The 27,665-nt window shown below is 48.0% G+C and overlaps 1 protein-coding gene across 4 annotated transcripts in view; it reads left to right on the top strand.

The window, feature by feature from the left end:
* Positions 1-27,665, top strand: part of LOC135906461 (uncharacterized) — a 541,800-nt gene that overhangs the window by 503,351 nt on the left and 10,784 nt on the right. For all 4 annotated transcript variants that reach the window (XM_065437842.2, XM_065437843.1, XM_065437841.1 and 1 more), the window contains one exon: positions 22,713-22,773. In XM_065437842.2, the coding sequence (XP_065293914.1) occupies positions 22,713-22,773 (61 nt within the window). The remainder of the gene's footprint in view (positions 1-22,712; positions 22,774-27,665) is intronic.

Raw genomic sequence — 27,665 nt, 5'->3', positions numbered from 1 at the left:
ACTACCAGATCCCGGCAGACTCTCACTTTATATATATAGAGGGCAAAAAAATGCAGATTCATACGGCTCTGCCACGTGTGCCCTGTCAAAAAGCTGAAAAACAAAAGCCGTAGCTTTGCACCGCTGATTCCTTAAGTATAATGCGATGCTGACCGTGAGGTCTCTACAAGAAAGCGTGCATGCGTCGCTGGCGACCTCGCACACAGTCATTCATCAAAGTGGCCTGTCTATATTTCGTCTCTCTTACAAGCTTGCGGTTTTGTGCGCACACTTCGAATGTTCTCATTACATACCTCCATGGTGGCTGAAATGCGCCTGTAATGCTATGAAAAAAAAAAAAAATGCCTCACCGATGGTTAGATCGAGCCTGCCTTCCAGTACAGCAGCAGCCCAGAGGTTGCTTTCTTTTCTTTATTGCCGTATTTATTATTATTATTATTATTTCTTTTGCACACATATATACAATTAACAGGAAAGGGAGAGCGATGAGCAGGCTGGCAATTTCCACCGGATGGCGCACAACGCCTGCCTACTTTTCAGAAGAGAGGCGACAGCAACACAGTAATGGAAGATAGGAAGGAGGGGAGGAAAGAGGAAAGGAAGAGCAACAGAACAAATCTAAAGAATAAAGTAGAACATAGTACAGATCACGCACAACAGGGCCGGTCACTGAAGGTCACGCTACTACAGAATGTTGAATAAAATAGTTTCGACACTACAAACGTGAACCTAAGTTAGTGAACTCTAGAAAAGTGAGTAGAGCGCGATGAGCCTTATCACGTTTGGACGCACAACCACTGGGCTACAAACATTCGTCGAGTGCCGTACACCGCTAGCCAAGGCGATGATAGTCTCTCACTATAGTGACATGCGGTGCGCACTGAAAGCGCGACACTCAAATATAAAGTTCATGCATTTCAAACACGCGTACTCAGAGAACAGGCACGTGAAAGCCTTGTGTAACGCATACCAACTAGCTCGATTGTGGTCACATATGGCACGTGCGTCACGTGCTAGTTTCCCGCATTTTTCGCAGCGCTTTGAGACGCTTTGCTAGGGCTGCACTGCCTTCAGGATAGGCCCACCCCGTGTTTTTTCATCAGATGGGTACCCCTAAAGCGAGTGAAGATTGGGTGTAATCATATCGCGTTAAAAAGGACTAGAATGGCAGCGGACCTTCTGGTCAGGTTTGGTGTTTTTTACTTTGTTTTAGTAAATGGCTTTAGAACATTGTCACATTGACAAGTTACCAGCATATCTGGTTGGCGCGTAATCTCTTAGCCTAATGACAGAGACCGAGTAAGTTTGACTCAGGTTTTTGTTCACACTCCAAAATCCCCTCCCAAAAAACGCCCGGCGAAAAACAAAGGCCTTGTATTTCGTGCCACCGGCAACGTCAGCATTCGGTGAAACTACGGGATACGGGTAAAAAAAAAAAGAATTTGAAAAGCCTCTATCTAGCACGTTTCTCGGCGGCGTACACACAATCGCTGCCTCCGCATTTACTTCAGCGCGGACCAAATCACGCTGACGTTGCGAAAAGCCCGAACGACGCACACGTGCCACGAAGTGGCGTGGCGCGCTTTCTTTTTTTTTTATTTTTCGCCGCCAGCACCACCGCGGTGGCGTGCGTGCGATTCAAGCCCGTCATGCCGTGCGGGAAAGCCAGCTGCCTGCTGCGGCAGCGGTGGCTTTCTCCCGGAAAGTGTTGAGGAATTTACGTGAACTTCATTACCAACCTAGCCCCCCCCTTCCTCATCTGCCTCCCGCTCCCTTGCACGCTTGCATCTTTTTCCAGACCTCCGCACCCGAAGCCACCACCACCCGTGCCCGCGGTCTGCTGTAGCCACGCTTTTGCACCAACTAGGTTTTGTTGCGGAAACGGTCTGCGAAGCGAAGCGTTTTCAAGGCAGGAAGCGAGAGGAAGGGTGGAGGGGTTCTCTGGGGTGGCCGCTTGCCACCGCCGCGCCGCCGCCGCCGTTGCAGGCGGTGTAATCCTTCAAATTCGGCTTTTGTTTACCCCGGCGAAAATTTGTTTGCAAGGAAGAAGGAAGGAGAGAGAGAGAGAGAGAGAAACGCTCGTGGCGACGCGCTGGATGTTTTGCTGCAAACTGGCTAATTAAGGAGCGGGCACGTTTCTCGGCGCGCGCCGTGAGGGCGCACGAGCAGAGGCTGCGTAAACGGCATGGCGGCGTTTTGAAAGGCGGAGCGCGCATTTTTCGCGACCGCCACTTCGTCGGAAGGGGGGGGGGAAGGGGGTAAGCGTTTTTCTCGCCGCCGTTCGGCGCTCTCTGTGAAGTCGGTGGCGTATAAGGTGCAAGACGCCGACTTTCTGCCCTTTCTCCTGACGTGCTGGGAAGAACAAACGGTAGTGTGAATGCATACTGCTCGGTTCTCGTGAATTAGTTTCGCGGGAAAGCTACTTGAGGGATGACACCCAAAGTTAGATGCAACGGGCACGCGTCTTAAATGTACGTTGGGTGCGGTAGCACTGCAAAGACGGTTGGACGAGATACTGTCTAGATTTCTAGCAGACAAGTAGTAGAGCGTTCTATATAGGCGTAATTCCCATGGCTGTGCGCTATTGAGAAGAATAGCCATCAAAAACTTCCATTAGGATTGTTCCTATTGCATTTTGACTTGTGTCAGTTGTTTGGTTGTGTAGGCACCGCCAACTACGAGACAACGTGTTCGCAATTGAAAACAAGATTTGGACGACGCACCACGATACGTTTGGCATAGCACGTGATACTTTTATACATATGGACGTTTCATTCTGATACTTCGGGATTGCCACATTCCAAACACAAAGCTCGCGAACTCGGTTATGAGAGCCACGGAAGCCGGGAGAACGCATGAAAGCTAGAAGACGCACGATCCCCCCGAAAAAGAAGAATTGCACCGACAGATACCATGCGTTTTACGCAAATGACAAGTACGGTAATAATTTTTATTCGCTTTCACACACCCTTGATTTTTTCAAGAACCTGCACTAATGTTCATGCAGCACCGTGTTGCAATCATTCACCTTCGTGCCCAATAACAGCTTAATCATTGGCCCACACACCTAACGTGGCCGTGCCGATGCACTACCGGTAGATACGAACGTGCCGATGCACTGCCGGTAGATACGAACGCTAAAGAAGAAACGAAGGAATGGCGGGTTTGCCGGCCGGCGCCCGGTCGGTAAGGCGTCGTGACGCAACGGCGATGACAAATTAGACGCGAACGGGCGAGGTTCTTGCGAAAACTATCCGCTCACGACTGCAAACAGGCGACGGCGGCGGCTGCGGCGGGCGAAGCGACAAGCGTTGGCCGAAGCGCGAGCTCCCGCTTAAAAGAGCAGAAACGAACCGAGCAGCGAGAACAAAGAGCGCGGTTATCTGCGCCCTCCCCCCCCCCCCCCCCCCTGGCGGTGCCAGGCCCCGTGTATACTATTACAGGCCTCCTTAACGACCGGCGTGTTTGCGGAGAAAAGTTTGAGGAAGACCTTAAACCTCGGCGGTGGCCCTTTCGGTTTCCCCTTTTTCGCTCGCTCGGAGGACGGCGGTTGTTACAGGCAAGGGTTGGGGTGCGGAGACAAAAATAAAAATATCAGCGCTCCGCGGCGCGCTTTTTCGCCACAAGAGTTCGAGCCTCGACGAAACACGAAACACATCCTTTGGCCGTATACCTTGCGCGCGCGCGCGGCTTTAGCCGACCGTTCCTGAAACGCCCGTTCCCCTCCCGTCTAAAGAGTGCGAGAGCGAGAGAGAGAGAGATGTGGTCGGTTTTCGTTTACTCCTTTCCTTCGCGTTCCGCGCGCCGGTAGCCTGCAGCCAACGGTAAACATCTGAATTTAATCACCTTCGCGCCCAGACGGCTATTAGCGCCGGAAGCCTTCCCGCTTACAGTGTATATAGGCCCCAACTCTCCGTCGTATGCGTACACGTCCGCCAGTCTTTTCCTTTTTGGGGAGGGGGGGGGGGGGGGAGGAGTGGGTGGTCCCCTTAGAAACCGGGCGCCTCCGTAGCACGCTCTTGGCTCGAGCGACGGTGTAAAGAAAAAACAGAGACCACGGAACTCGCAAAACAACGGCGTCGTGCGAAGTTGCCATAGCATCGCGAGCTCTGCGTACGGCTAGCGCGCAGTTGCATCGTGTTGGACGGGCCGGCCGGGGGCGCTTGGCGAGTTCATCGTTAAATATAACTAACGATATGTGAGCTCGCGTTCTGCTCACGCCTCCCTCTCGCGCTGTGCTTCTCGGGGCGCATATTCGCCAGCCGAGGGAGCGAGTGTTTCGTGCGTTGTGGCTTTCTCGCTCGGTTGACTTCGTTTTGCAGTCTTTAAGGGGGCGGGGGAGGGGGGCAGGTTAGTTAGGCTGGAGGCAGTTTTGTGGATGCGTGCGAGATGATGGAGGAGCCTCTGTACGTGCGTGGGTGAGGCTCTAGAGGCGCTTGGCCCGGCTCGGCTCGGCTCGGCTCGGCTTGAAAACCTTCCGCCCCCTGCCTCTTCTTGCTTCTCTTCGTTCCCCTCTGTAGCGTGGTTAAGGCAGGTTCGCCTATTTTGCTTCTTCTCGCCGGAAGATGCAGATTCTCGTGGGCGAAAATTAAGTCTCGCATATTCTCGCCAGCTGCCCCGGCACTCCCTCGTTCTTCGTTTTCGCCCGTCTCTCCCGCCTCAAGTTTACGTTGCTTTGTTTTTCCGCCCCGCATTCTCTTCTTGATGACAGAAACTGACGCGTGGTGTATCGAGCTTTTGCGTTTATTCTGCGGACGTTTCTCGCCCACTACGCGTTCCGAGCTGCTTAACAAGGCGTGCGGGCAGGTCGTCTTTCGTCGCCTTGTTTATGGAAACCAAAGTCAAGCAACGTGGTTTATGTGCCTGCGTTCTTCTTCTCTCTCGTTTCTTTCGATGTTAACTATGTTGTAGCACGAGCATGTCACCTAAAACACCGGTGAAAAATTGCGGCGAAGAGCGGCTCGTCGTTACGGCGCTTTATAAAAGCTCGCTGAGCACCCGCCATACTTGTCTGCGGGTGCAACGTTGTAGCTTGCGTTCTTAAGAGTTTCGCATTATTTTCGGGCCGCCGTTCCCATTGTGGGTCCCGCTGAGATGCGTCTCAATACCGGGATAATTTCGAAACAGAGTTACAAATATACGCCGCCGTTGGTTTCGTTTCTGCAAGGTCAAGGAAAAATTAGTTTCAAGTTTTGCCATAGCGAGACCTTTGTTTTGTCGGTACTATGTCTCCACCCCAGGGTAAGCGGCTCCCTTGTTTAATAAGCCCTTTAAAATTAACTAGCTTCTCGGGTATTACGTGGTCAAACCACGATCGGATATTATGCAGTACGCCATAGTGGCGGACTGAGAAATAATTCTGATCTACTGCGGAGTTCTTTAGCGCGCACTTGAAGCTAATTGCACGAAATTTTTTTTTTCTATTTCGTTCCCATAGATATGTGGTCTGCACGGTCGAGACCGAACCCTTGTCCTCGAACTTTAACAAGACAACGCCGTAGCCACTAAGCTACCGCAATGGGTATAAAAAAATTCACCGACGCTTACGACACTCCCTAATGTGAATGTTGAGCGCAGCTGTTTAGATGTTTTGTAATCGCGATATTTTGTGGCAAATAATTTTGATTCTGAACGACAGTATCCTCTTGGCGGTGGCGCTGACCCTCTGCTCGGGCAGCTCATTTAGCAAGCAGCTGCGGCAGACGAAGCACTTCCACCAGTTGCGTCACTCATTGTTCAGAAAGAACTGGCTGACACTCTTGTATCATGATTAAACATTCACGTGGTAGTGAAAGTGAAGAACGACGCAGTCTCGAAACATCGAGTTACAAGTTTAAGTCTATATTCAGTGAACTTGTGCTCAGGAAAACAACTAAAAACTCAAGCGCAACACTAGCGTCGAGCAGAGTCGGCGATCGTCTAAAATCTGGTCTGCGGCTGAAGCGCATCGGCTTTTTACATGACTCGTCGAAGGTTCCAGTGTAATCGCTGGTTTCCCGCGTGGCTTCCAGAAAGTACTGATCCATTCGCGTCGCGCATACATTCAGATTACAAGTACTATGGCGCCTTCTCGTAGTCTCGTGTGGCACTCTGCTTTCTACCTCACCCTTTCAGCAAACACTCGTAGCCATCGTCACCCTTTCGGTGACGATACCGCGATACGACACGGCGATACTACGATACTCACACACATAATGTGGGAATGCACCTCGCTCCCGTTCTCTCATCCCCCCGTCAGCAGCGAGACTGACTGGACAGCCTGGCTCAGTTCCGGGGACGTCGACCGACAACTTGAACTGGTGGACTGGGCGGAAAAGGCCAAGCAGGCCCAGGGCCTTACTTGAGCCCTAACCCTCAGCCACGTCCATCTTTAGCCTTCCCCCTTTCAATGAAGTTTATCACCACCACCTACGATATGGCGCCAGAGTAGCGCACGTCTTTTCTGTATGGAAATAAAGCGCTGCGTGAGCTGCGTGGCGGTTGCTGTGAATCGCGCATCACCCACGCACTGCCTCTCGCGACCTCCCAATTAGTGAGGCAGTGGCACCACACTTCGCTCCGTTCGCAACGTGCCGCATGACCCAGATTGTTCGCGCCAGCCAATATATCGCGAAATGAAAACACGTATACAGCTGCGCTCAAATTTCGTATTGGGGAGCATCGTAATCCTCGGTGAATTATCAAAAACTCGACCGCATTGAAGAATGCTAAAGAATGCATTGCTAAAAACGACGGATCGCCTGAACCACTAGATGCTCTTAGTTTTAGCACGAATTGATCAGTAGCATAAAGACACTATGAGTAACATAAAGACACTGCTAGATTCCTCTTTAATATTTTTCCTGTGAACTTTCTAACTCTATGAGTCTAATATGTTTCGCGGCCAGCAGAGATGGTAGAGAAGCCTAATTGCATTAGATTAGGCAAGAAGTGGTCGAACGCAAATGGGCATGATCAATTGAAAGACAAAGCTACAGTAGGGAAAGGCTGTGCGACCATGAGAAGTCACCGAAACGTGAATTTCCTAAGATTCGCTGTTGCGAATTGCGCGCTACGTGGATCGTCATCTAGAGACGCCTTCCATTTTCTTTCTGCTTTATTCCGTGAACTTATGAAGTATGTGAAGTTTTGAGTTGTTCTGTTTTCAATGTTCTCCGCTTGGGATGGACAGAAATATTCTCAGCGCGTAAAAGTAAAAACGTCGAAAAACAATACACCCTTCGCCTTTCCTGATATATTACCGAAACTCACTAGTTTCAGCGCGCTCGGGACACATCCGTCTTACGTAAAAATTAACTCGATTCCCGAATTCGCTTTGTCTCACGAGTCAAGTAAAGAAGTCATTCTTCAGCGATTATTCCAGCTCCCATCTCAGTTACTGTGGCAGCAGCATCCCTCCTTCTACAGAGGATAGCGATGTCTTCTCGAGGGAAACATCTTGGCGATGCGCAGAACGCCGCCTTTGTCAGCTGAAGTATTTCGGGTAGTTGCCTCCGAAATCCTCACGAGGAAACCACCACTCTCGGAGGCTGCGTGATGCAGAAGGCCCTACACAAATTGCGAAGCAACCGCGATAGCTCGGAGATACATATATAGAGGGCGTCTTCTATTATCTGTCCCTGATAGTCCCGGACTGTCCAAGACGCTGCATATGCTTTCGACTGCGCATTATCTGGATCGACGTAGGAAAAAAAGACTAGAAAAGAACATACCTGATACAAAAATGAAAAGAAAAGGTTAGGAAGGCGGATAACAGGCTAAGAAAGGCAAAGCACGTGGTTTTAGAGATCGATAGGCCACCCTAGAGAGGGCATTAATAATTAAGCGCAACTCAGCAAACGCTCAATCAACGCGGACTCAAAATCGGTGCAAACACCGAAGTCAACAAGCGAATTCCCGCTTTTTTTTTTGCAAGATGTATCGGCTTGTGCGGATAGTGATTTTTGAGACTGAATCGAATACGAATCGGGTACTACACCAGAAGCGAATCGAATCGAATATGCAATACTTTTCAAATACTTTTCGAATAGCTTACGAATAATGAATAGCCGTTATTACAATTAATATAAAATGATGTTCACATCCCAGTATTGTTCAAGTTCGCTAGTTTTCGTCATCACGTAGTACGTTACGGAGCGCTGTTCAATAAAACACAAATGGTGCATTAGGAGCAAACAAGTAGTTTCTTCGCCTGCACTTGGCTCTTCAGAGAGTGCGAATGATTGCTGTACAGCCTCTAAAGTATGGCTACTTGAGTGTCGTAGCCTGCTCCACTGCGCAAGTTCTCATATTTTATGTTTATACTATGCTCGCGGGGGTGAAAGTTTACCGTACATTTGCTCCAATTTTAAGTTTATTTTGGCGCAGTTTACATTCTCAAATATTCCAAAAGTATTCGAAAAATATACGCATTTACAAATATTGATTATTCGTTTCAAAGCGCCAATCGAATAGGACGCTATTCGATTCGTTATTCGAAAGTTTCACACACCCGTGTATTCGCACACCCCTAAAAAATTTATTCAGGCGTGCTCTTCGGGCGGAGGAGGACATGGATTTGGACGACGTTTCAGCATCGCCTTTAAGAGGAAGCTCTTGCTCGGGCCCAACTCCGACGCGGCCTATTCAAATACATGTAAAACGCAAAAACGTTTTTCTGAGATAACCCCTGGACCTATTTTAACGGCATTTGTTGCATTTGAGAGTGAAAGTTAAAATCTAGTAAATGTTGGAAGCGTAATTTCGATTTAGTGCTTGAATGTTTTTAAAAGGGTTGTCAAATATTCAACCTTTTGAAAAAAATAGAATCACGAAGTTTAGAAATTCATAACTCTGTATCAAGAACCGGTGTCGAGGTTCTGTAAGCGGCATCGATTAGATCATTCAAAGCGGACAAATTCTATACGTCATTTTACATCTTACGTGAATTTTTTACATTGGTTACAAAGGTTCTGAAAAGCTGTATTTCCATATTACTAAATTTTTTGATATTCACGTGTAACATAAATTTTGTCCGCTTTAGATGTGCTATTAGAAGCAATTCACAGAATTGTATTATGATTTTTCGTTGTTGAGTTACAGAGTTGTAAACTTGATAGTATCGTTTTTGAAAATTTTCGATTTTATCCAATTTTTAATAAAAAATTGACAACCTACTTCAAAAATTCAAAACCGACAGTCGCTAGATTTCAAGTTTTCCTTTTAAATGCAACAAACGTCGTCAAATTTGGTGTAGTGCTTGCCGAGAAAAACGAATTCTCCTTTTACATGTATTTAGATAGGGGCACCCGAGCTAAAGGTTCCTTTTAAGAGTGGAACGCGATAGTATTCAAAGAACCCTAACTGCTTCTCACGCTTCCGGGGAACTGCAGCCTATGTATACGTAATGTCTACCGGGAAACGCTGGCGGCCAACGATATGCACGAAAGCCGGATGTCTGGTAGAAGCGCGATTTCTTGCGTGCGCCAATATTCTGTTTCATTGTTTCGCACCTTTAATATTCAGTCTGAGAAGCTTTAACATAAAAGGCATACGCTGCCAGTGTTTTGTTTCGTGACATTTGCTTGTCGGCTACCATACTCCAAATTCCGAGGCATAACTTTGGAAAGAATGAAAGACGAAATTTGAACAACTTCCGTGGTTGAAGAAGAACTTTATTGCCGTACAGTGCCGCCTTAAGGAGGGATGTAACTTTATTTGTCCGGTCTATTGCGTTTGTCGTCCTCCGTCGTTTTATTGACTCCGCGCACATCATGACAAGAGGCCTGCTGCTGCCATGGCGTTTGCAATACTATACAAACACGGAGGTGTGACTAAACGAATGAAAGTGTGTACAAGAGAAGAAGGAAAAAAAAATGGAGGACGTTTAAGCTTCGCCTTCAAGAGTGGAACGCGACAGCGTTCCCGTCTCACACTCCGGAGACCCTGGTTCGATTCCCACCCAGCCCCCATCTTGCAAGTTGTTTTTATGCGAAGCATATTACTAGAGCTCAACCCAGCTCCTCAGGCGCGGCGGTGTCGCCTTCAATACCACGTGACACCGTGACGTCACGACAGAGGAGAAACGGGGCTCCAACTCGCGCCGTCGCTCGCGGCGTCGCGGCGGTATATAAGCAGCTGCGCTTGCCTCTGCTAGACACTCACGAAGTGAGGTGCCTCCTGGAGACAGAGCTGCTCGTTGGAATGAGAAGTGAAGGTTGCGGCGTGCTACAGAGACTGTTTCTAGGTGGCTTTGGCTCAACTCTTGCAAGATGGGCTGGGTGGGAATCGAACCAGGGTCTCCGGAGTGTGAGACGGAGACGCTACCACTGAGCCACGAGTACGATGCTTCAAAGCGGTACAAAAGCGCCTCTAGTGAATGCGGTGTTGCCTTAGAAACGAGCTGTTTCTAAGGCGTGCGTCTCTTGCTCAGGCGCACCTTTCGTTGCCGCGCCGAACGCTGCGTTGCTCGACGCTCACCGCGTCCAATGCGGGGCGCGTAGTCGCTGCGCCGTAGCCCATTGTCTTACACCCCTTGGCGGGTCGACGGGAACGCTGTAGCGTTCCACTCTTGAAGGCGAAGCAGAGTAACGCATGAGTTGTTTCTTCGTCTAGCCGAACCAAATATAGCCAAGCAACAGCAGTTCACCAGGCTAAACAGTGGTTCAACAACTAAAATAAAGGCTAGTATGCTTCGCATCCTGGGCTTAACCTTAGCTAAGCCACAGCCATTTTTTTATTCATGAAGTGCCTCCCGGGATTTATCGCTCACGGCCAATGATGCCGACACCGATGACACCGGCTTTTCTGCGACACGAGCTTCTTAACGATGTCGCGTTAAAACCGTCTTACGGTTGTGCGCCTGTGCGACAAACATCTCCACGATGAAATGACCTGTACAAGTGGTGCGGTGTCGCCGCCTTTGCTACGAAGCGACCGGTATAACGAAGGAGTTCGCATGGCCCCAAGCACATTGTTATGAAGGCGTTCGACTGCTGTGCGGAGTTTCTTTCGCTGGCCCAAATGTTGTGTCGCAAACTGGGCGCCCGTCAGGTTGCCGTGCCTGCTTTCTTTCCGCTACATGCGCTTTAGCGTTTACGGTGTTGGAGATCTCGGCCCGAGCGACGCAGAATTCTCTGTGCATTTCTTTAGCTGCGTTCTAAGCGGTAGAACGACGTTGCTCGCTCTCCCGAACGGTTGGACGCCATGTAGTCACATTATTTCAAAGCTATATGCCACGACGTGCCTCACCTTCACGGAACTTCTTTTGTCACCGTCAAGTAGTAGTTACGTCGTGGTAGAACGTGTCACATAGTTCGTCGGGTCTGCGCTGATTCTAGCGTCTATGGCCGCCGTCCTTAACCTTACAACACCCTCGGCGCCGTGCGTAGCACAAACGCGCACTTACTACTCAACTGGCACGAGTATTTCTCACCGCTTGCTTAATATAGCCCACTTAAATTGATAATGTGAAGACAGAAACTGTATATCTGTTATCCTGCGGAAGAAATGCGGGTTGTAACTCAATTGGGCCTCTAACCCACCGGGCTTAAAGGGGCACTAAAGAGAAACCCGAAATCAGTTTAGACTGATGGAGTATCTTTTGAAACGTTAATTATTTATTGCGCGGTTATAGGTTGAATATTAGAGTAGAAAATAAAATTTCATTTTCTTTTTTGGGCCGAAATCCAGAACCGCTTATGACTGCGACGTCACAGATTTCGAAGTGTCTTTTCGTATTTGCGCCGTGCTGTTGCTCGGTAAAAGTTTCGTCTTTGACTCGTTTAGAATGCAGCGCAGTCCATATTGAACAAGAAAAAGAAATATCACTTAGGGTCGAGCGGACACCGTCCAAATCAGTGACCTCAAAGCCAGCTGGTGTAATCACTTTCGGGTGGCTTCGACCACCCGTCCGTCTTTGGTTGTTGCTTCTCTGTTTATCGGACCTGTTCTCGCAGTAAGACTTGATATGCTTTTCTTGTTTTTGTGGAACGATAATTTGCTAGTGCAGCTTCAATTATTTTGATCTCTAGTGCCCCTCAACACCGTGTGTCCGCGGAAATAGCCGTAGGAACAATTACTGCCCGAACACGAAACCCTAAAAGCGTTCAGTCCGAGCCCGCTTTTCTTCACCCGTTTCTCCCACCAGCCGTGAGCGCTTTGTTGCCCCTCGAGTATATACTTGCCTACACACCGCTGCGGCCTCAGGAGGAGGGAAAAAAGGGGGAGAGGGTTGCAAAAGGCTGGGCAAAGGGTGCGTAGTTAGGCATCGGTCTTCCTTACGTCCCGCCGCCTGCCTCGATTCCCCGTTCTTCCCTCTCCCATCCCTCCCGGTCTCGCGTCCCTAATTTCTGCTCGTCTCCTCGCTTCGAAACTAACGATGCAACCCCACGCGTCGCGCCAAAACAGTGTTTGCAGCACGCGCGGAAATTCTTTTCCCCCCCGTATAATATAATGCGCTTTCCCGCGCTGCAGCGACAGAGTTTATACACCAACGGTGCCGCCATAGCTGGTGCTCAGGCACGCGTGTTGCTCTGGGCGCCAGTGCGAAAAAGAAGCCCGTGGAAGGGAACGACGTCTGAAAAGTGCTTTTGCATATTCCGCTCACTATACGAGCGCTTTTCCTTCATATCCCCTTCCCCCACTTCCAGAAGGGCTCTGCTGGCTCATTAGACATGCAAATTATGCAAATCAAATTACCTTCATCAACTGCAACGACCACGCGCCCGACGCCCGCCACAGCTTCCCCTCTCTCCCGACGCTCCAGTTCTGCTCGTCTCCATCTTTTTTCCTCTCCCTACACTTGATGTTGGGCGCTCCGTTCCGCGCGCGCATTTTCCTTTCGCTATAGCGCGCGCTTCGCTGTAGCGCGTGTGGCGACCGCACGGCCGCCGCCGCCGCGTCGCGCGTCGAGCAAGGGTTACATACGACCCCGCCTTCCTTCCCCTTCTGGGAAAGCGCGCGAGAAAAGACAAGAAACTTCATTTCGCGCGCAAACTGCCCGCCCGCGATGCACTCTTTCGCTCTTTCTTTACAGCTCTTCATCATTTTCCCGCGCATTTTCCGCAAGAATCGCCCGCCTGCCGAAGTCGACTCGCTTCCTCCCGATCTCCCTATTCCGCTCGCCGATTCTCTAGCGTAAAGACCAAGCTTGCGCAAGGCTAGTATGGGAAGGGGATGCAAGAATGCAAGGGACAAATTTGGGGAAGGGTGGTGGAGAGTGGAGAGGAAGAGGGGGGGGGGCAGCAAAGGCAACGTTTGTTGTTTCTCCCCTGCCTTAATTCTCTCCAGAAGTTCGAGTACCCTCGCTTTCTTTCCCCACTTCCACTTTTCCGTTCGCGCATCGAAACTATTAGCGAGGGTATTAAAACATTAACATTTTCGCGTAGAGACGTACATGCGCGCCTGGGAGGGACTCTTATACATACACGTTGAAGCGTGCCAGAGGAACGGCGACCATGTCGATCGAAAATAAGCCTTACTTTTTTTTTCTGATCTTTTTTTCCATCTTTACATCATGTCCGGCTGCGTTCGAGGACGACCATGTTTCGCATGCCTTCGCCGCCGTGGGGCGCTCGGTGCGGGAACGAGTTTCTTGTGCACGTTAAGCGAACGACTTTCGCTCCTCGCATGGCGCTTTACTTGCTGTGCCGTCCTCGCCGTTGATCGCAAGGCAGAGTTCGATCGTGTTTGAAAGATGGGGCATCGCGTCCCGCAGCAAATTAAAAGTGATATTTCACCAGTTCTTGGTGAACAACGAGCACGTACTTGTATAGCGGATGGGTGCCCTAATCCATTGAATTTCTATCGTTCCCTTGTGTTCTACAATTGATTCTGCCGTGCTGTGCTGTATTGGCCACCTAATATATTCGTTCTTACTCTATGATAACCTGGACGATGTTATAGCTCGTGAAGAAAATATACAGTGCCTGAAAATGCAAGTGCAAAGCGTCATTGCAGCGCGATATTCTTGTCCAAATACTGCACGCGCGGCTCGTAGTATATGCGCGAATTCATTACCTAAGGGGGCGACTTGCGCACAATCCGCACGGCCTTCCGCCCGCGTGCGGAAAGCCGCGGTGCTCGCGTTTTCGAGCGTGACAGCCAGAAGGGCGAAATGATTCGGTGAAACCTGGAATGTTTTGCCAGTCTGGCGTGCTACTTCATATCTTGAGAGTGAAAATTATCAAGAGGATTTCACAAAGTGGGAACATTTTGGAAAAATACGCTACCTGTGCACTCAACATCATTTCAAATAGCGTATTTTATTTGTCCAGTGCAGGATGAAGGCACCTATCAGTGATCTCAATTTATTTCTGCCTACGTGCACTCGAAAGCGACATAAAAGTATATACAAATGTAGGTATTATTTTTATTCTATAAGCTCAGCATGCTTCAGCAATTTCTTCGGCTCTAAATTTATTTTCTGCTACGGCAGCAAGCTTTCACAGCGGACGCCGCCATCTTCCTTCTCTTGGAGAGCTTGCTGCTGGTTTAGTTGGTGTATAGTGTTAGGAACGAAAACAGCAGCAAAAACACGGCACAAACGTTTTCTCTGCCGTTTTATTTTTGTGTAAAGTTTTTCTTTGCGATGTATTCAAGAGGAAACACCCGACGGGCGTGAGTTTGATCACCGGCGAAGCGGCAAATTTCACCGTACTCGGCAACAATGGTGTGTTTGCCCGCTATAGTCATTGTGGCATCCGAGATGCGCGCACAGGTGCCGCCAGTCTGCGGGGAGCACGAAACGCCATGCAAGCTTACAAATACCAGAGCTGCTGAAAGTAGTAACACACGTTTCATAAGAGAAGCTTGACAACACTTCTTGTGGGGCTACCCCATTGCACGAATATTAGAGGCTTGCCCTTCGCATACCATAACGGCGTTTAGACGACATGCCTAGTATATACGAGAAGATCCGGGTCAGTGGCCTCGAGTGTCTGCGCTGTGCAAAGTCACAATAGCGCTGCTGCGTCTCTTGAGACGTACCAGCCTGCATGACCACTCGTAGCGAACTGAACGACGAACGCTTCATTGCGTATGTGCATGCGTGCATAATATGATGAGCTTCTCTCCTTCTTCTCATCTTTCAGTGCCCTTTCTCTAGTTTCAGGGTAGCCAACCGTGATCAACCTGGGTGACCTCCCTTATCGTTCCTCCTTCTCCTTCCAGAGTCGTGTGATAGCGCTGTGGTTAGTCAGGCTCCCAACAGCACACCGTAGCGAGGAGTTCGAGCACCGGGCGTGGGCGAATTTCACCATACTCAGTAACAACTATTCTGTAACAAACTAGCACCCGACCCGCCAAAGTATGTAGATCCACTAATGATGAGACCAACTCGCCGCAATCATCAAAATGATTGAACCCGCTACTTTGCATTCTTATTATCTTTTCCACGCACCAATGCTAACTGGAGACCTTTGGTTTCGGGACAGTTGTATTGTCACTTTCAAGCTTTTTTGTTTTCTTTTTTTTATTCACATGCGTTCTCCACCATGCTCTTTTCTTCATATTTGCTCTCCCTCCTATGGTGAGCGTGAAGCTGAGGCGGTGGCCTGGCGATGTAGTCTCGATAACGACGTCGTCTTGTCGACGGCGGCGCATCGAACGGACCGACACAGCAAACTTCTTCTTTAGCTTCTGACTTCTGTGACAGTAAAATAGCGTAATCTACCAGCGTACATGTCCCAATGACGAACGCCCGGTGAGAGTTACTGAACATGAAGTTGTTGCGGACTCTTAATATTGTGCGTATAAATTTTGCATGTGGAGTTTCCCTTCCCGACTTGGTGCCAGTGTTGCGCAGTTGCGGAAGACAGCGAACTAGGTGGCGTGATGAAATTGCGCAATTTGCTGGCATATATATATATATATATATCAGCTGGCACAAGGCAGGGGTTTTTGTAGAGTCACGGGAGAAGCCTTCGTCCTGCAGTGGGCAAAGTAGATGATGATGATATTGTTGGAGTTGATGTTGGTCATAGTGGTGATGATGATAATGATGATGCAAAGCTAGAGCTCCGCGTAACCCTTGAGCATTTTCCTTTTTTTTTTCTTCTTTCACTTGTTTTTGTTTTCTCACTTACCTTCCTGTCGTGTCCAATTTGGCGCGCTTTCGCTGGAGCGCTCCGCTGAAATCCTGCCTGCGGGCACTTTGCGTTGTCGCCCACTCTTACGTGACGCGCCAATGCAACGTCAACGCTATAGTCGCGCCTGTTGTCTTCGTTGTCTAACGAAAACAACGCCAAGGCTCGGAATAACCCGCTAAACTCGCAGGTTGATAAGATGAAGCGGGGTAGGCGAGCGAGGATCGACTGGGCGTGCGCGAACAGAGAAAAGCGCGGAGCAAATACAGTATCTGCATAGCAAGTATGCCGACCGGCCAGGAGAGCGAGAGAGAAGGCGTGGAAGGCGGTGGTGAGGGAAGGCCTTTCGCCGCAGGTCCAATTAACATTTTCTTTACCGGTTCCGTTCGTTTAGCTCATTAATTATTCGAATTATGCAAATTGAAATACCGCGCCAGAAGCGTCCCCGTGTTCGCTTCGGAAAAACTCTTCTTTCTCGCCCACTTCCCCTCTGCCTCTGTGAACCGGGGACGCAGTCCCCTGGGCCTGACGGCTAGCTCGCCTAGGGCGTCCGCGGAGGCGGGCTCGGTATAGTCGCGTTATACGCATGGTGCGAAAACTCGCTGCTTACTCTTTCGAGCGCCGAGCACGGGGGCCCCATAGCTGAGTAAAAGCATTCCCCCTCACCCCCCCCCCCAACTTCATTCCCCTGCCCTTTCTAGTTTTCGTACTTACGCATTCGCTTGTAAGTGCATGGTGCAAAGCTAATGCGCATGCACCCGTGTTGTCCGTCGCTGCAATTCAACGCGCGAGCATGAACGAATCTTACAGAAAGGATGGATCAATATGACAAAAAAAAAAGCGGCACAGCAATGTTTTTTTCTTTAATTTGTTTTTGTTTCATTGTTCAACTCAACACTATTCTTTCTTTTACATACCCTACTTTAACAGCGTGTGTTTATCGTTTATTATTTACTTTTCCCGCGAGGCGATGATGAGGGGTGCTCAGTCGCCTTAATAATCAGCATTGGCGAAACACTGCTATGACCTCCGTATTTTTTTTTTTCGCGCAGCTTTTGATGCTGAATATGCAGAAATGTGTGGACAATTCACTGTGCAAACATTTTACGAGCCTGATGTTACCCGTAGGCCTGCGGCTTCGTATGACCTGCGATCGCGCGTCTTTGGCAGTCGCCTTTGCCGAGAAGTGATTGTGCGCAGTCGTGGGCTCAGTTGTCGTAGTCTGCGAATTTCTTTCTTTCGCGTTCGAATACGAGGGACTCATACACGCGCCAAGCTCGTGTGTATGTGATTCTGACCAACTTTAGATACAGCCATGCCTGTTTATTAGAGCGTGATCAGAAGCAGATCGAGAGCTTTGCAAGGCGCAGGAAACCGGCGTGCAGCCTTGAATCTCGAAGCGATGTCAACCAACACGAAGGAACTGTGGCAGAGTTAGGAGATTGAAGTCCGCCAGAGTCTTTTCTATGCTACGTTGTCAGCTGTTCGAGGCCTCCTTAAGGTTGTCGTTAAACGCTAAATGTTAAGGTTGCCGCAATTCTCTGAGAGCGTACAATGACGACTGTGAAAAGTTCTGCACTGTGTGTAGCCCATGGTGCGACCACGAAGGCACGCGACTTGTCGCGAGTGGTTTCAAAAGCGCCTTTCCTCTTCTCGTGATCGTTTCTGTCTCTCTTTCTTTATCCTTCTCGCTCGCACATTTCTCGTCGATCTCAGGAAATGGGGAAGCAGAAATGAAGTCGAGCCCGCGGGAACTCGTAACTATGCGAAAGTGCTGTTCGGAATGCAACCGTTCCTCGCTGACCGATGATTTAGCGCTCTTTGCGGAGAGTGCGAGGGGGATTTCGTCGTAGTATACAGTCCCTGTACCTCTAACTTTTTTTCTCCGTTTCTTTTGTTTCGGCTGCGTCGGGACGAGTTCTCGCCACTGTGCCGTTCTCCTTTTCTGCCGCTTCCTCCTTTCCGACCCTCCGTTCACATTGCTGCCCGAAATTGCTCCGGTCGTTTAGCGTCCGACGGGCGGCGAATTTGGAGAAAAAATGCTCTTCGATGGCCGCTACAACTTCCAGAGGGGGGCACGTTGGACGTGCCTGCGAGCAACCGTCGCTTGTAGATGTCCAGCATGCGAAAAGGGGGTGGGTGTCGTGTGGTATGGAAGCTCCGCGGGGTGTGGGTTCGGCCGTCAAAAAACGCGAATAACTTCGCGTCACGCAGTCCGCCCCCTTCGCGTCGCTCCGTCCGTCCATTCGTTTATGTGTTTCATCTCTCTAGCAGTGCCACATGCTTCCCCCCTCACTCGCTCTCTCTACCTCACAGTCTCGACGCATCTTCTTTGCCACTCTGTACACTGCTCTTCGAGCATGGATACCCCATGCACCGGTTAACGTGGCGTGCCCGTAAAAAAACACTCTTCCGCAGCGTTCGTGTTGTGATAGTTCGTGTAACGGTCGCAAACGACGATTTTGTCTGCGGGTATTTTGTGGGCCCAAATGCCTCTCCACTTGCGAGCGCTGTAGCTTACCGGCAACTTCGTTCTCAGAGTTCGCCGAGAACGCGCGCAGTTGTTCTGACTGTAGTTACGCTACACCGAATGGAATGCGTGTCCGGCCTGTTTTTAGTGCCTCGTGCCGATTCTCGACTGTCTGTTCTCATTTGCGCTTGTACGGTTGTGCGGTTTTCGCCGAAACCGCCCGAGCTCATTTCTCGGTGACCGCGGTATTCCGTCATCGGTGGTAAAAACTTTCCGTAAGTTCCGGCATGTGAGAATGCGTGCCTTCGGTTCCGGCTATACAAGCCAAACAAAATTGAATGATTGTTGCAGGAGAAAATAACTGCCACGTTACCCGCCCCCTGAGAAATAACTCTGAGTTGTCTGCAGCTCGGCGTGTGACGGGTCAGCAACTGCTCGACGGTTTACGGCATTCGTGTTGGACGTTTTGCTGTCAGCGGAGCTGAAATGGTCCGACGACTAGCTGCGGCGTCGCTCGCGTGACTATCAGGCATACGCTACGACTTCCTGAAGCACTGCATAGCTGCAAGGCTGTCGTAAACGCCATCCCCAGAGAATGTAACGCGCAAATTTTTGATGCTAGAGCCTCAAATGACCCATTGAGCGAGCAAAAAGCCATCGTCGGTCGTCTGTAGCAGCGAAACGGAAGGTAGATTCCCATTGGCTGTTACACCACCTCACGGGCGCGCCTTGACGAAGCAGAGAATGCGAAAGCGAACGATAGCGATAGCTGATGCGATAGCGCGTCAGGGGTTGCGTAAGGTGAGAGGGCATTGCCGCGACGCCAGGTCACTCTCGCTCTCAGATGCCTGTGTTATTCGTCCGCTACGGTAGATTCCCATTGTCTGCGACGCCACCTCACGGGCGCGTCTTGACGAAGCAGAGCGGGCGAAAGGGAACGATAGCGATAGCTGATGCGATAGCGCGTCAGGTGTTGCGTCAGAGGAGAGGGCGTTGCCGCGACGTCAGGTCACCCTCGCTCTCGGAAGCTTGTGTTATTCGCGTGTTCCTTGGCCGTGCAAGTTTTCGCCTGCATTCTAACTGCCCCTCGCTAAGGCCAAATCAAAACGCGCCAATCGTCTCAGCGCGGTCGCTTGCCCACCAGGAGTTCATAACTCGAAGGACCGCTTGGCGAGGTTCAATTGGGCATTGATGCTTTCGCATTCACAACTCATAAGAAGTGCTTAGGTGTTCTTTGATGTTGCAGAGTTGACATTTAAGAGTTAATATTTAACAGTTATATTTAAGAGTTACATTTAAGAATTATATTTAAGAGCTAATCCGAAGTTTGCGTACACGGAAACATTACAAAAGTTAAGAAACCTTCCCGGTTTCTTTGTCTGTACTCAAGAGTACGGGCGTGAAAAATCCGTGATGACGATGAGCCACAATAAACGGGAGCATAATTTTACTGAGCATTTTTACAGGCGTTCCGGCCCATAAGAGAACCACAAACAAATCATTGTTTGCGACCGTTACACGAACTATCACAGCGCGAACCCTGCGGGAGAGAGTGTTTTTTTTTTTACGGGCACGCCGCGTTAACCGGTGCATGGAGTACCCATGCTCGAAGAGCTGTGTACAGAGTTGCAAAGAATATGCTCTAGCTCACGGTCATTCCTCGGTGGACCAATCTACCGGCCCTCGCGCCGGCCGCGCGTGATCTGAGCCACGCGCGCCCTTTCGCTTCCCAGGCAATGGCCTGTCTTGTCTTGTCTTATCTTGTATCCTAAACAGTCCAATGTCCCTAGCCAGCTGCCGTTCTCCTCATCTTCCTCGACGTCGATGCTGCTACAAGTGCTTGGTTAGGTTTCAATGTATGCTTACTTCATGGTCGTCTTGGTGCGCATATATATTCTGTCAGTATTCCGGCCGCACCCTAGAGTCTCGTTTGTAGAGCTGCAACGGTAAATATCGAATGTTTCTTTTTTGGATTCTCGTGAGAAGCGGACGGGCACTGCCTTCACTTCAAATTGAGAAAGTGTATGTTCGTGCACGTTACGTGCATTTTGTCGTACTCTTCACTTTCTACTTTTTTCTTCCGGCTAGACGCTGGGGAATGGGAGCCTATCATTCATATTTTTAGAGCGCAGCTCTTTGGCGTCCGTTCCTGGGTTTCGCGTCGTCGTCGGCGTTGTCGGCCTCGTAACCAGCTCCGCCCCCCTTCGCTGGAGTGGGAGACGAAGGACGCGAGCCGCGAATGGCGGAGACCAATGAGAGCGGCCCCTTCAGTGACGTGCGCGCGCGATGCTGGTGTCATGCGGACCCTCCTTACGGCTCGATGCGCACTCGTGTCTGGTCTCAGCCGATCCGCTCGTTTCGTACTATCGTCTGCTCGCGCCACAGCTCTCGCCCGCGCCTGTTTGGTTCTGTTGGGTCGGTCTCGTTCGCGCTTGTTTTGGTTGTTATTGTGTGAGATTGTTTCTTAATCTGATTGTATGCGCTATGCGAATTGTATAGTACTTTCTGGAAGCCATGCGGCACCAGCGATCACACTGGAACCTTTGACGAGTCATGTATAAACGCCGGCTCGCTTGATCCGCAGATCAGATTTTCGACCATTACCGACTCTGCTACATGTCTCTCTCAAATTCTTTGCTTCAAAATATCGCGAAATGGAAACACGTATAGAGCTGCGCTCAAATTTCGCATTAGGGAGTATCGTAATCGTCGGATAATTTTTTTACTTTTTGTATAATCTTACTAGGTGCCTCTCTGCTCTCTCAAGTTTTGACAATAAATTCACTAGTAATCATCGCTTTCGTTTCCCCCTTGGGCTATTTTGCACATTCTCCCCCCTCTTATATGGACGCTACTTAATACAGCTCACTTGCGTGTAACTGGTTAAATATTTTTATTGCTGTGTAAAGCCTATTTATGTTCCGGTTTTGAGAACAAACTGTGCCCACCAGGTTGACAAGGCCCGCTTTCACCTGAATACTTCTTCCCTTTTTTGATTAGTTCTGCAGCACTTGGAAGCATTCCAAAGTCACTGTTTCTACGACAAGTGCAACATTTATCGCTTGTGGGTGCTTTGTATTCCATTACTAATTTTGCTATTGCCGATTCGATTTCCGATTGTACCACTTACTGTATTGAAATGTAACTCTTGTTTACGTAGCTTGCAGCAACTGAAAATATCTTCTGACTCGCAACAGCCATATTTTATTAATCTAAATGTTGTTTCGTTCTCGCTTTCGTTGTTTAACTTCATTCGGTGCTATGATTTTTTTTTAACTGTGACTGCATTTACGCATATACTCTAGAACTGACCTATTATTTCGTTTTCGTAATTTTTTTTGCATTTAATTGTACATACGTGCAGTTTTACGTATTTCCTGGGAAAAGACCTTTAATTTTGTTTCCATCATTTTATTGTTGCTTAAACTCACTAACTGCTCCACATATGTCGAGAAACTCCTACAGTGCTGTAGTAAGTTTACTTTTTTACTTTCTATGATTTTGGATTCTTAAGTAATACGCCGTATCGACGTGACGAACCAAATTAATTGACAGTTTTCTTTTGTTTTCATCCAAATCACTGAATCGTTCCAGCAAGCAATGGTTTAAATACATGTTTGTTTATCTTAGCAATAAAAATGACCTTCGAGTTCAAACAAGTGCTTGCACGCCATGTACTGTGAAGCCCATAGCGTAATAGGCAGGTTAGATAAGGTAAGGCTAGATAATGTTTAGCTAAAGTTAGGTTAGATAAAGTTAGGTGAAGTACGGTTTGGTTAGGTTAGGATAGGCTAGGTCAGGTTAAGCTAGGCCGTGACGTGCAGCCAGCGGCATGGAGTGTAGCGCATGCCCTGTGACCTCGCAAGCTGAACGTCCTTTTTCTTTCTAGACATAATTAAGATTTCAGCGAGCTTCGGTGGTCGGAGAATTACTTTCGCTGATGTGCTCAAGCAAAAATAGATCCTTCCAGGCCGAATGTTTCATTTTGACCTCTGTTGCTTCATTAGCTGGTTCCAGTATCCAGCTCTCCGAGTTCAACTTCGCCAACATGGAGTCGGGCGGCATCAAGCCTTACGTATTCCTTGCATGACCGGCTCTTCTGTTCGGAGTATTGAAGTTGCGCGGAAATGCTTCGTTCCATCGTACCTTACGCTTGTCCCTGCCTCTTTCTGACGCAGATCCGCTCGTGAAGTTGTGGACATCGAACTCAAAGGACGGCGCCGGCCTGCAGCCGTCGAGGTGGGTAGTCTTAAAGGGACGTTAAAAAGAAACGCTAAAAGAGTTTAAACTCTCTAAATATTTTCTCTAAATTGTATTTGGATATGTTTGGCAAGAAGGAATGTTGATTATTGCTGACCGAGGTAAGGCCGAACTGTTTTGTTTTTCCCTAACGTTCTGCGTCGTAATCTCAACATCTCAACTCCGTGACGTCAGTTTGACGTCACAGCTTCCAAAACATTTTCTCATATGTGAGCCGTGTTGGCGCAAGAAAAGTCTTAGAAACTTGTCAGCTTCAGTTTTTGGGTCTTTTAAAATGCTTTGTGGATCGTCGTTCTCTATCATCAGCTACATGCCAATTAGACGCTGTTAAATTCGTGACGTCAATGCGAGCTGAGGGGAAACTTCGAAGCGGTGACAGCACCGGCCTTTTTGTTTCAAGATCTTTTATCGCTTATCAAGCCAGGGTGAGTGTGACCTTCTTGTCGTTGCGGAAACGTAAACTAATTATGCAAGCAAGCCTAAATTTCCCGTCTTGTGTTTTTCTATGTTATTGAAAGCCTATAACGTAACATCAATTTACACAAAAGCGTTCATTTACTATAAACTTGAGTGAATTAACGTGTTTTCGGAACTGTTTTGAATTTCGTATGGTCACTGTAATCCCAATGCTATATAGTACATTAGGTTTCTGCTGATTGGTAAAACTTTAAATACCGTACTGAAATACTGACTGTGCATCCTGAATATTGAAAGAAATAAACAAACAAACAAGGAAGCAGTCCTCCATCTGCGCATGTATAACCTAACGGGCTTAGGATAGTTTGAGCCATACCATTAATTACATGCACGGCGCAACATTTTCCTAATGAACATCGACAGAGCCCGCACATGAATTTTAAATAATTAATAAATATAGATAAGTTTGTATTTCATTGAAGCAACGCAAGGACAGAGACGACCACAGAAGCTGCTGCGGCGAGCGGCTTGCAGTGACACTGGAAGCACGAGCGTGCAAAAGGAAATGTAAAGAAAAATGCTTTGAGATTTTATATACACAGGACTGTTGCGGTGAGAATTCAAATAGCCAGCTTTGAGAAAAATATTTCCAGCTGCCGTTGAAAGCCTATATCTATTTGAGGTTTCAATGTTTCTTCCAAGATTCGTGAAAATAGATAAATAAATGCAAAGTAAACGCGTTCACAACTCCACAAACTCAGAAAAGAAGAAATGGAAGACAAACCTCGCATATTGTTTTAGTGTTCTTACGAGTATGTCACTTAATCGGAAACAATCAACACATTCATCGACGATTTACGAAAAATTATGAAGCCAATTAGGTTAGCTTCCTAAAACTGATATTCACAAACTGCGTAACTCATTAGATGTTTTTTTCAAATGGACTACATAGTGCAGTTGGCAGTGCTGCGCTATTTCTTTTTTTTTTTACAGAGTTTACAGCCCTCAAAAAGCAGAGATTTCTCCTCTTTACATTATTGTAGGAGCTCTCGAGCGATATCTCCCTCCCAAACGCACCGCAAATGCTGCAGTATTTCATCTGGTTTCGATGGTAATGAAGCAAGCATTGCCATTGGTTGAAAATGTGCCCCGTGCCTCCAATTATTACCCCCATAAAAAAGAAAAGAAATACGCACACAAGCAACACTCAAAGCAGAACGATAGCGGTGAGAATTCGCGCTTAGCCCGCAATCAGATTAGACAAGGCTCTTTCGCTGTAGAATTGACAACGTCTACGAAATTTCGGACACAGTAGGCGCGTCTTGCGCCGAACGGTAACTTGGATGACAGTGATAATCCGGCGATACACGGTTACCGGCAAAAAAAGCAAGACCCGTGACAGTATAGAGGGAATTGTGGAAGGTCGGCACCTTAGAGTCCCTTGACCGGAAAATGAATCTTAGGAAGCAAGTTATAAAAATAAGTCTATGAAGGCGACTCTCCCCTAAAGCGGCAGGCGAGCGACTCATGGAAGGAACATTCACAGAGCGTGGTCACGTAGCGCCATCTCTCGTCTGGAACCTGCACCCACAGCGGCTGGTCCCGCCCGAACTTGCGATTTCAATTTTCACTGTAGAGGAATACGGAAGTGTTCATACCATGCAGCCGCTCAAGCCGTTTGGATAACATGCATTGCGTTACAAATTAAGAGCAGCAGCTTCTAGCGCCCGGTGGGTCTCAGAATCGTGTTCTGACGATTTGAAGATCTTGCAGAAGGCAGCGAAATTTTAGACATGATAAACGCCGAACTTACATATCCCCAGCTCTGCAAAAAAAAAAAAAGTCTGCGGGCAATTTTGTATATTGTGCCCGATGGAGCATTTAAATCAGACAAGATGAAGTAAAACATATGGTTCTTAAACTGAAAGAGCATTTTCCGAATGAAACATTTGCAGAGCTGACGTAAACGGGGTAAATGGTGCGTTTTTGACTGTTGTGGGAAATATTTGTCGTGTCCGCTTTAAAGTATTTGAGGAAGAATAGCACAAACGAACTGGGACGAGGTAGAAGCACGGACAAGCTCAGTCTCTGTTCCTTTGCGCCATTCTTCCGTGAGTATGGATCACCAACACACCCAACAGTCAGTACTTTTAATATATTTGTAGTTCCGAACGATTGCTTTCTGCATAATCATATCGTTTTGTTGCGGTGATAAGGAGTCGTTAACGGATTGTTACAATTTTGTCTTCTTGCTTGATTTCCCACGCATTTTCAAAGTTTCTCGTGCCATAATTCGAAATTCGATGTCCTTCAGTATAGAATATTAGGTCTTCTTTTCGCTAATGATACAGTTTTTAATGGGCGATTGAATGAGAGAGAGAGGAGTCAATTTAAATGGCTTCCCTAATGTGGTAGCTTTGCCTCAGAAATGTCGGTTGCGTTAAACTCCTTATGGCAATGCTATAATAATACTGAGTGTCCGATTAAAGCCACTAGTCTCTAGCCATTAAAGGCCAGCAATTTTGTTTTTCTCCGTCAGGTTTGGTAGTTTTTTTTTCTAATGCTGAACATTTGCCCCAAGAAACCAGCTTTTCATGCAGAAATTAATGGAAAACGTCGAATTCAAACAACTACAAAGTTTACATAAAGCTGTAAGCTTGAAGTGACCAATAGGTGGTGTTCAAATTCATACCCCAGCGTCGGTTTCCGCCTAATAACAGAGATACATCTAGAAAGCTATGCTTTTGCTGACTGAATGCGCCGGAAGCGACTGCGGAGCCGGAAACGCGTCATCGTCAGCGAGTTTCAAGCACCCATTTTAGATGTCGAAATATGAAGGGAAAACAGGAAAAAAAAAAAAAACATTGAGTCTTCCAGTTTAAAGACTGGCAGGACTGCTTCTGTTGAGAAAAGGGGGCGAATTACTCTAAGTATGACAGAAAGATTACAGAAGGCGATATGAAATAATATAAAAATAATATATAGATCGGGGCAGACTATCCATCGAAACGCAAGGCCCATTTCAATCTGTGTCTTTGGAACCTGGCAGTGTGTTGTGACGTGGCCTACCGTATTTACTCGAAGATAGGTCGAACAAGAATATAAGCCCAACCGTATATATCGAACTCGCTGAGAAATAAAAAAATAACGATTCGAATTTAGGTAGATCTATATCATTTTAGTAAAACGAAGAACTTTAAGTATGGCACACCTTTATTTACCGTAAGTTCGACTAATAAATTTCCTTAGTCGATGCCACAAGCTGCATCTTCCTCGGAATTGCCAGAGAAGTCGCCCTCGAAGGATACTCCGCAGGCCTCTTCTGCACCCAAAATGATGTTGTCCTCGGTGTCTTCGAGTGCGATAAACATGCGGCATTTCTTAAAGCCAGTGTGGATAATCTCCAGACTGGCTTTACGGTGGGTGCGACGAAGGAACTCCATCAGCTTGGTACTCTTGCTAGCTTTGTTCACGAATATAGGTCGAGATTATTTGGTCTCGAATACAGGGTGGCAGCTCATTCAGAGCAACATTTTCGAGAAAGAAAAAGGAGGTCGACCTATCACCTAATAAATGTGGCACACTTCCTTTCATCTTCTGCATTCCTCACATGTCGCTGGGCTAACTACTTCGTCGCTTGTCGCTCTTTCTGATCGGCATCGTGTGGTTTCATTACTTGTTGCGCGCTATTGCAGGGTAATCTCGTTAATGCAAGATAGACATACACAACGACGGCTCAAAGTTTCAAAATCAGTTAGGCGTGTCGCTAGCACATCTTAACTAAAACGCGAGGATGCTGAAAGCACTTCAAATCCGTTGTTCCGTTTCCAGGTTCGTGTGAATTCGTAGCAGTAGCTTAGTTTATCTTAATTACAAGTCGTCCGTTTCACTGATTACGCGTAACGAGCACTTTGATCAGTAATTTCGTGTTCGAATTTAGATTGATGCTCAAGGTACACAAACTGCGAGTCAGAAGTGAATGAGTGGAAAGTGTTTGAAAATTTCTGTGACGTTCCTGCGCTAAATTACAGCAGTTCCAATATTTCTGCTTTTGATTACCTATAACATTTACTTAATCACCATAATTGCGGCCTAGTGCAGCGTTGCGTCCGCAAGTTGAACTGCAGTGCTCTATTGCGGTCGAAATGCTTGCCGGTGCATCTTACTCGCTGCCGCGTGCTGATACGCGCTAGCATTCCGTTTCAACCGGTGTGACACCGTTAACAGATTTGCATCCTTAAAGGTGCTTCCTGTATATAACTAGCATTATTACACCCTTTATGGAAGTTGTAGACCAACTTGTGCCTTTAACAGTCCTTAAGGGTGTGAATTGGGTGTGAAGTGGCTGCTGTGTTTTTCTTACAAAGGTCCTTGTTGGCGGGATATATTTACCCCATCTGGTGCCAGCGCGCACCAATCGTCACTAAGGGCTCAGTACAAAAGTTGATTCTCTC

Source organism: Dermacentor albipictus, chromosome 9, assembly GCF_038994185.2.
Source record: "Dermacentor albipictus isolate Rhodes 1998 colony chromosome 9, USDA_Dalb.pri_finalv2, whole genome shotgun sequence".
Taxonomy (NCBI): Eukaryota; Metazoa; Arthropoda; class Arachnida; order Ixodida; family Ixodidae; genus Dermacentor; species Dermacentor albipictus.
This window is presented reverse-complemented; position numbering and strand designations above follow the sequence as displayed.